Genomic DNA, 10,000 nt, shown 5'->3' with positions numbered 1-10,000 from the left:
TGACCCTGAAGGAGACCCCACCTTTACGGACGGCCACACCAAAGACCTGGAACGGACGCCGGTCACGTGAGCCAGAGAGAATCCCTTCCTATTTACCGCCTGTCTTTGTGTTTCCCGCCAGCCCTGACGCGGCCGAAGAGGGGAGGAGGGAGGAAGCCCTGGAAAATACCCCGGTCTGGGAAGAACCTTCGTTTATTTTTTGCCTAAACGGCCCCTTTTATTTCTCCCGTTTTCCCCTACCCTTGCCCTGAGGGGGGGGGGGGGGGGCGCTATCCCCGATACCCCGGAAAAAAAACCACAGAAAAAAATAAAAAGAAATATTTTTTCTGACATCTGCGATCTCCTGTGTTGGTTTCTAGCTGTGCCCACCCTCGGCACCTCCGGATCCACCCCGAGGCACCACATATGGTGGAGAATGCGGGCAAACTGATGCCACGCTGTGGAAGCTGACCTGGGCCGCAGAACCAACACGGGTGAGAACTCAGAGGGAATGGAAGCCACACCCCCTGGCGAAGAGCGAAGAAGGAGACGACTGACTGCCCCTACCCTCGCTGAGATGCAAGACGCGGAAGCAGAGGAGGGCGCCCGAGGGAGGCTGGAAGCGGTCATCACCGAGCTGGCGAGGTCCCAGCGGGCCCTGCAGGAAGCGGTGGTCGAACTCTGTCGCCTAGCTCCACGTGACGGATCGAGACGAACCCCCCGAGATGCGTTGACGAAGATGACAGCCGATGATGATGTTGAGGCGTACCTCCAGGTGTTTGAGCGTGCGGCTCACCGTGAAGAATGGCCACAGGCAGACTGGGCGGCCATACTAGCCCCCTTCCTGACAGGGGAGGCCCAACAGGCCTATCGAGATATGGCCGTGGCTGATGCCACCGACTACCTCAAGTTGAGGAGAGCCATCCTAGCCCGATATAGGTTCAGCCTACCCGCACGACCCCAAAGATACCACGACTGGTCATATGACGCCTCCCAGCCTGCCCGGTCCCAAGTCGCCGCCCTGACCCGCCTGACCAGGAGCTGGCTGGCCGAGGAAGATGGGCCACCCCTGTTGGAGAGGGTGGTGTTGGACCGATGCACCCGCGCCCTACCGAAGGACGCCAAACGGTACGTGGCACAGATGGGCCCCGCCTCTGTAGAACTACTCCTAGGCCTCCTCGAAAACCACCAGGTAACCCAGAAGATGCTCCAATCCGAACGTACTGAACCCCAGAGCCGCCCAACCAGGGGCCCACAGCCTGTGAAGCACCCACCAGACCGCCCTGACCCAAATCGCCGGGGCAGACCCGACGCGGGGAGACCACGGCCCGAGTGGAGATGTTACAACTGCGGAGAGGAGGGGCATCTGGCCAGGAGCTGCCCTGGGAAGGAGGTGTCCATGCCCACCGCCAGTGGTGGGAGCAGCCCACCGCACCCCTGCCTGTACCTGACTACCTGCTGGGCGCACCAGAGTACGGAAGCCTCAAGATTCCCGGGGGGGGCCAGGACACTGAAGCAGTGCTCGACTCGGGCAGCGCCATCACCCTGCTGCGACCAGACTTTGCTGGAGAACAGAGGGGTGAAGAGGTGGCCGTGGAGTGTATCCATGGAGACACCCGGAAATACCCCACGGTGTGCGTGGACCTAATCACCTCACGGGGGACGCACACGGTAAGAGCGGGGGTTGTACCAAATTTACCCGTACCTGTACTAATGGGAAGAGACTACCCGTTGTTCCAGACTTATTGGGAGGAGGGGCCCCGGCCTCTGAGGGAGACGAGGCCACGACGGCCCCGACGGGCTGCCCGCCAGACCGCCCTACCAGTCTGGGCCGCGATGTCTGGGGACAGTGAAGGAGAGGCCCTGCCACCAGAGACGGAACGCCAACCAAGCGCCCCGGCCACCAGTGGAACCGTCACTGCGTCCGAGAAAGAGCTTGGGGAGGCCCTGGCCCCGGAGAGAGAAGTCCGTCTAGCCTTCTCGGAGGGCCCCCAAGAGGTGAGCGAGGAGGCCGAAGCACCCACACGCTTTGGCACTGCCCAACTACACGAGCCCAAGTTCGCTCAAGCCTGGAGAGATGCCCGAGACATTAACGGGGTACCCCAAGGGCCGGTGAGTACACCATCGTATCCCTTCTTCAGGGTAAAACAAGACCTGCTATATCGAGTCTGTAACCCACAGGGGGAGGAAGTTGAACAGCTGCTGGTCCCTCAAACGTTTGTGCCCCGAGTCCTCTACCTAGGTCATACTCACCTGCTGGGAGCCCATCTGGGGATGGAGAAGACCTACGAGAGGATCCTGGCAAGGTTCTATTGGCCTGGGGTGAAAAAGGCTGTGGAAGACTACTGCCGACACTGTGCCGTGTGCCAACTCCACTGCCCTAAGGTAACCCTTCGGAACCCACTAATACCCCTGCCGGTCATTGATGTTCCCTTCAGAAGGATTGCGATGGACATCGTGGGGCCCTTACCAAAGTCCAGCCGGGGACATCGGTACATCCTCGTGATTCTCGATTATGCAACCCGCTACCCAGAAGCCGTCCCGCTCAGGACCGCGACCGGAAAGACAGTTGCCAGGGAGTTGTTCCTGCTTTTTAGCAGGGTCGGAATAGCGGAGGAACTCCTGACAGACCAAGGATCATGCTTCATGTCAGGGGTCCTAAAGGAGATGTGCCGGCTGCTACAAGTAACCCAACTAAGAACCTCCGTCTACCACCCCCAAACTGACGGACTCGTGGAGAGATTCAATGAGACCCTCAAAGCCATGCTGAGGAAGATGATTGAAACGGACGGTAAGGACTGGGACCAGCTCTTACCCTATCTTCTCTTTTCAGTCCGAGAGGTGCCCCAGAGCACGACCGGCTTCGCCCCTTTTGAACTGTTGTATGGCAGACGACCCCGGGGGTTACTAGACCTGGCGAAGGAGGCTTGGGAACAGCAACCGTCCCGAACCCGCAGCCTGATCGAGCATGTGGAGCAGATGGACCGGCGGATGGCCCAGATCTGGCCCATGATGAGGGCTCACATGGAACGGGCACAACGGGAGCAAGCCAGGCTGTATAACCGGGGAGCACAGGTGAGAGAATTCGCCCCGGGAGACAAGGTGATGATTCTAGTCCCCACCAGTGAATGTAAATTTCTGGCCCGATGGCATGGGCCGTATGAGGTCGTGGAACGCACCGGACCTGTAAACTACCGGGTGAGACAGCCGGGACGACGACACCGCCTCCAAATCTACCACGTCAACCTGATGAAGAGGTGGCATGAGCCACCCCCAGCTCCGACCCCAGTCCTCGCTGCCCAGTGGGTGCCCCCACCCACCCCTGACGTGAGTATTGGAGAGCAGCTGAGCTCCCGCCAGCAGCAAGCGCTACGTGAGCTGGTGAATCAGAACCGGGATATCTTCTCGACTATGCCCGGCCGCACCCACCTAATCACCCATGACATCAGCACTGAACCTGGGAAGACGGTAAAATTACGACCCTACCGAATCCCAGAAGCTCGCCGACACGCCATACAGGAGGAGGTGAAGAGAATGCTCGATCTCGGGGTTATTGAGGAAAGCCGCAGTGCCTGGTCCAGTCCCGTGGTGCTAGTCCCCAAGCCGGATGGGACCTGGCGGTTCTGCAATGACTTCCGCCGGCTGAACGATGTCTCCCTATGTGATGCGTACCCCATGCCGAGAGTGGACGAACTAATTGAGCGGCTGGGACGATTCATCAGCACCCTGGACCTGACGAGGGGATATTGGCAAGTTCCCCTAACACCCTGTGCCAGGGAGAAGACGGCCTTCGCGACCCCGATGGGCCTCTACCAATACACAGTCCTCCCCTTCGGCGTACATGGAGCCCCAGCCACGTTCCAGAGGTTGATGGACCAGGTGTTGCGGCCCCACCAGAGGTATGCGGCAGCCTACCTGGATGACATCGTCATCCACAGCACCGACTGGGACAGCCATGTCGACAAAGTCGAAGCGGTGCTGATGTCCCTGAGGGAGGCCGGGCTGACGGCTAACCCTGCAAAGTGCCGGCTCGGATTGAAGGAAGCCGCCTATCTTCGCCACACAGTCGGGAGGGGGCGGGTGAAGCCTCAGTCGAACAAGGTCGACAGCATTGCCACCTGGCCCCAACCGGCCACGAAGAAACAGGTGAGAATGTTCCTGGGTCTGGTGGGTTACTATCGGCAGTTAATTCCAGAGTTTGCAGCACGAGCAGCCCCCCTCCACGACCTCACCAAAAAGGAGCAGCCCAACCGGGTCCAATGGAACCCTCTCGCCGCTGCAGCCTTCCAGGACTTACGGGCCGCTCTAGGTGAGGAACCAGTACTAATAACTCCCAACTTCCAGAAACCCTTCGTGCTGCAGACCGACGCATCGGAAGTGGGCCTGGGAGCGGAGTGGAGCATCCAGTGACATACATCAGCAGAAAACTCCTCAGCCATGAAAGGAATTATGCCACGGTCGAGAAGGAATGCCTTGCCATCAAATGGGCGGTAGGTAAATTAAGATATTACCTACTCGACCGTGAGTTTCTGTTGGTGACCGATCATGCTCCCCTCAAATGGATGTACCTTAACCGAGACAGCAACGCCCGAGTAACCCGCTGGTTTTTAGAGTTGCAGCCCTACCGGTTCAAGGTGGAACATCGTGCTGGAAAGCTGAACCAGAATGCTGATGCGCTATCCAGGAAGGAGGATGGCCTAGGGGCAGACGCTCCCGCCCGGGGCTTGGAGCTGAGGGGGGGGGGTATGTGGCACCCCTGCTACTGCATGTTGCGCCACGTGGGTGGAGAACCCTGGAGGGGCACGTGCAGGTCGACCGCGCAGACGTCACGCATTGGGAGAGGTGTGCGAAGGAGTATATCTGCCTAAAGAGGTGGTCAGGAGATCAGCACCTTGGAGAGAGATCCCTCTACCTGCAGTCCAGGACCCCGGACAGCACACGTGGGTGAGCAGAGTGGAAAATCACTGATTCAGCTGCAGCCTCTTTTCCTAATGAGCAGGGAAGGGGATTTAAGGCGCGGTCGAGGCTGCAGCCAGGGTCAGTCGGTGCCATTCCTGAGCGTGTGAGAGCGTGGAAAGCAGAGAGTGGAAGGACCTGCAACGCCCTGCCATACTGACCCTGAAGGAGACCCCACCTTTACGGACGGCCACACCAAAGACCTGGAACGGACGCCGGTCACGTGAGCCAGAGAGAATCCCTTCCTATTTACCCCGTCTTTGTGTTTCCCGCCAGCCCTGATGCGGCCGAAGAGGGGAGGAGGGAGGAAGCCCTGGAAAATACCCCGGTCTGGGAAGAACCTTCGTTTATTTTTTGCCTGAACGGCCCCTTTTATTTCTCCCGTTTTCCCCTACCCTTGCCCTGAGGGGGGGGGCGCTATCCCCGATACCCCGGAAAAAAAACCACAGAAAAAAATAAAAAGAAATATTTTTTCTGACATCTGCGATCTCCTGTGTTGGTTTCTAGCTGTGCCCACCCTCGGCACCTCCGGATCCACCCCGAGGCACCACAACATACACATGCATGTGTAAAGGCCTCAAAAAAGCTGTCTGTGTGTCATTGGCTGCTCTTTCTCTAACAAAGGACTCTGTGTCCAAAATGCTTCAGTGTCTTTTGGGTCAGTAAGTGGGTTTGAGTGGAGGCTCCATTAGTCTAGCCATTAGTGCTAATGGGCGGCCTGTAGCATAGTGGTTAAGGTACATGACTAACCCTAACCCTAACCCCAGTGTAGCCACAACAAGCACAGCCGCACAGCCATTGGGCCCTTGAGCAAGGCCCTTAACCCTGCATTGCGCCAGGGGAGGATTGTCTCCTGCTTAGTGTAATCAACTGTATGTCGCTCTGGATAAGAGCATCTGCCAAGTGCCAATAATATAATGTAATATGTAGAGTGTGCGTGTGAGTGTGTGTGTGTGTGTGTGTGTGTGTGTGTGTGTGTGTGTGTGTGTGTGTGAGTGTAATGTAATGTAATGTATTAATGCAGAGGGACTGGTGTCGTGGTGTGTGGTGCATGCTCAGGTTGTGTGGCCCCAACCCTAACCCTAACTCTCCTAACCAACCCTAACCCTAACCCTAACTCTCCTAACCAACCCTAACCATAATCCTAACTCTCCTAACCCACCCCTAACTCTAACCATAACCCTAACTCCCCTAACCCAACCCTTACCCTAACCATAGCTCTAACCCTCCTAGCCTAGCCCAACACACACCTGGTGGCTCATTTCCTTCACCATGGACTTGAGGCACTAGAAATATTGAACCTTCAAACAAATAATAACTGGACAGTGGAGGAGAGACGCAGGTTAGAGAAACACTGGATTCTCAAACTTAGCACTCTATTTCCAAGAGGACTGAACAAACGCACATAAAACACCAACACAAGAGGGACCAAATTCTTTCTAATTAAAGGCTTCAGTACTCTGAATGGCCAGTGCAAACTAATATGGGACAACTTGGGAAATAAAGATTTCTTACTTACCTAACCCTTTCTTACTTACCTAAACCCCCTCTCACTCCTACTGCTACATTAGCATAGTTATCGTTAGTGGAATGTGTGGCATAGTAATCGTTAGCAGAGTGTGTGGCGTAGCGATCGTTAATGGAGTGTGTGGCATAGCAATCGTTAGCAGAGTGTGTGGCGTAGCGATCGTTAGCGGAGTGTGTGGTATAGCGATCGTTAATGGAGTGTGTGGCATAGCGATTGTTAGCAGAGTGTGTGGCATAGCGATCGTTAGCGGAGTGTGTGGCGTAGCGATCGTTAACGGAGTGTGTGGCATAGCGATCGTTAGCGAAGTGTGTGGCGTAGCGATCGTTAGCAGAGTGTGTGGCGTAGCGATCGTTAACGGAGTGTGTGGCATAGCGATCGTTAGCAGTGTGCGTGGCATAGCGATCGTTAGCGGAGTGTGTGGCGTAGCGATCGTTAGCAGAGTGTGTGGCGTAGCGATCGTTAGCAGAGTGTGTGGCGTAGCGATCGTTAACGGAGTGTGTGGCATAGCGATCGTTAACGGAGTGTGTGGCATAGCGATCATTAACGGAGTGTGTGGCGTAGCGATCGTTAACGGAGTGTGTGGCATAGCGATCGTTAACGGAGTGTGTGGCATAGCGATCATTAACGGAGTGTGTGGCGTAGCGATCGTTAACGGAGTGTGTGGCGTAGCGATCGTTAACGGAGTGTGTGGCATAGCGATCGTTAACGGAGTGTGTGGCGTAGCGATCATTAACGGAGTGTGTGGCGTAGCGATCATTAACGGAGTGTGTGGCATAGCGATCGTTAACGGAGTGTGTGGCATAGCGATCATTAACGGAGTGTGTGGCATAGCGATCGTTAGCAGAGTGTGTGGCGTAGCGATCGTTAATGGAGTGTGTGGCATAGCGATCGTTAATGGAGTGTGTGGCGTAGCGATCGTTAGCAGAGTGTGTGGCATAGCGATCGTTAGCATAGTATTGTAATATACTTGAATAGTCTTGTTCCTTGCCTTGAGTCTCAGTTGTCTAAAAAATGTTTGTGTATTTCGGTATTTCAGGAGCTACCATAATTAATAAATTAAGAAGTGAGTAGCATATACTGCAGTTTTTCTGTGACATTATCCCCTGCCATATATATGACCGGTTCTCACTGCAGTGCATCTTTCAGATGACCATTTTATTCCTCACTCTCAGGTTTTCTTTCATTCGTTCCGCTCTCTCTCCCTCCCCGCGGTCTGCGGAGGGCTGAGCCCCCTGTCAAACTCAAACAACTTTCCAGAACTGAAAATACATTTTCAATGTCTTTCAAAAATGTTTTTGTGCTCAGAGTTGGGCTCCCCTAGGGCTCCTTAAATATCCTTGGAAGTATTTCTGTCCTGATGAGCTATGGAAAAGTGTTCAGGAAAGTCAGAGGAAATTGGCCTGAATTAAAAAAGAAAAAAAACCCACCCATGGCTATATAAAGGGTCTGTCATGTTTAGTGGTATTTAATGATGGAAATATGGTGTTTTTTCTTATTTGTCGGTTTCTCTGTCAGGTGTATGTTTGCTTTGGTTCATGATATCAGGTGTGTAATGACCTCTGACCTGTGACCTCTGCCCCCAGAGCTCCTGAGATAATCCTGGGCCTGCCGTTCTGTGAAGCCATCGACGTGTGGTCCCTGGGCTGCGTGATGGCGGAGCTGTTCCTGGGCTGGCCTCTCTATCCGGGAGCCTCGGAATATGACCAGGTACGAGAGAAACCCTGTTTGTTCCAAGCTCCTTAGCATGCAGATATAGCATTTTGAATATAGTAAGAATTTGTTATTAATTGGATGTTGTTATTCAAAGCGGCTACAGTTGATTAGACTAAGCAAGTGACAGGGGCTACATTGCAGTCAGAGTAGTTGTCTGGCAGTCGGCGGGTTGCGGGTTTGATTCCGCCCTGGGTGTGTCAAAGTGTCCCTGAGCAAGACACCTAACCCCCAAATGCTCCTGACGAGCTGATTGGTGCCAGCCAATCGCCATCGGTGTGTGAGTGTGTGTATGAATGGGTGAATGTATGAATGGGTGAATGGGTGAATGGGTGAATGAGAAGCATCAATTGTACATTGCTTTGGATAAAGGTGTTATATAAATGCCAACCATTTACCATTTACCCCCTGGAGAAATGCAGGGTTAAGGGCCTTGGTCAAGGCCTAACAGCTGTATATCTTATTGGGCCTTCCAAGTCCCAGTCGTGTAATTTAGCCAGTAGGCTACAGGCCTGTTCACATTTTAATCTGAAGTATTTGAAAAATATAATAATATTTGAGGTATGATGTGAGAGAAAGAGGGGAAGTATAGAGAGAGAGAGAGACAGATAGAGATGTTGGTTTTGCACACTGAGTGGTCAAAGCCCATAGTGATGATCAGGCCGCAGATTGCATTATGGAAATATCGCATACACTGGTGAGGTGGAGGCTGTGGTTTTTTATGGGATATTTGTTAGTAGGTCTTACGATGTTGTACTCTGATGATGCAGTTTGGCGTGGGGTGGATAATTCCAGCTGAAACAGATCCCCCATGATCCTCTCTGAAATCGGCTGTTGAGTGAGGAATAATGGTGATTGGGGATAAGAACAGGGACAGGGGGGCTGGATCTTACATTTACATTACATTTTAGTCATTTGGCAGGCGCTTTTAATCCAAAGCGATTTACAAGTGCATAGGTTCTTCCACAAGAAGGAATTGTGAATGGCATCTACCTTCTTTTCAAAGGAGATATAGTCATCAGGTGTGAGTGATGAGGGGGTTGGGGGGTAAGAAGAGAGGAGAAGGTTGAAAACAGTTTGCGGGGATTAGAGGCAGCTGCATTAATTTTAGAGTGAAAGAAGGAAGATTTAGCTAGAGAGACAGAGAAATAGAAAGATGATAGGAGGGCATGGAAGGAAGCTATATCACTGGGGAGACTGGACCTTTTCCATTTTCTCTCAGCTGCCCGCAGTTTGGTTCGGACAGCTCGTAGAGCATCAGAAAGCCAAGGACTGGGGGGGGGGGCCCGGGCTAATTTGGTGGTGAGAGGACACAGAGAGTCAAAGGAAGATGTGAGGGAGGACATGAGGGTTGTAGCAGCATCGTCGGGAGACAGTCGAGAGAAAGACTCCACGGATGGTAGGGAGGAGAGGATTGTAGACGAGAGGGTGGAGGTAGACAGGTGGTGTAGGTTCCGCCGACAGGTGACAGTGGATGGTGGGAGAGATGGATGGGTGTTAGAGGAGAGTGGAAGAGAAAAAGCGATGAAGGAGTGGTCAGATATATGGAGTGGTGTTACAGAGAGGTTGGTTGTTGTGCAGCTCCTTGTGAAGATCAGGTCAAGAAGGTTGCCTGCTTTGTGGGTGGGAGGGGAAAGCATGAGGGTAAGGTCAAAAGAAGAAAGGAGGGAGAGAAAGGTAGACTGGGTGGACTCTGAGTTGAGGTTGAATTCACCCAGGAATCAGGGGAGTACCATTGACTGGTGAGGAGCTAAGGAGGATGTCCATCTCATCCAAGAATCTCCCCAGAGGACCCAGGGGGCGATAAACAGCAATAATAAAGAGTTT

General features: G+C 53.7%; 1 protein-coding gene across 1 annotated transcript in view; it reads left to right on the top strand.

Annotated features, from left to right (window-relative positions):
* Positions 1–10,000, top strand: part of LOC133135071 (homeodomain-interacting protein kinase 2-like) — a gene marked incomplete at its 5' end in the record, with an annotated part of 36,738 nt that overhangs the window by 3,703 nt on the left and 23,035 nt on the right. The window contains one exon of the mRNA XM_061251829.1: positions 8,047–8,170. Coding sequence (XP_061107813.1) covers positions 8,047–8,170 — 124 coding nt within the window. The remainder of the gene's footprint in view (positions 1–8,046; positions 8,171–10,000) is intronic.

Source organism: Conger conger, chromosome 8, assembly GCF_963514075.1.
Source record: "Conger conger chromosome 8, fConCon1.1, whole genome shotgun sequence".
Classification (NCBI taxonomy): Eukaryota; Metazoa; Chordata; class Actinopteri; order Anguilliformes; family Congridae; genus Conger; species Conger conger.
Note: the sequence above shows the minus strand (reverse complement) of the source record. Positions and strands in the feature narration are given on the sequence as shown.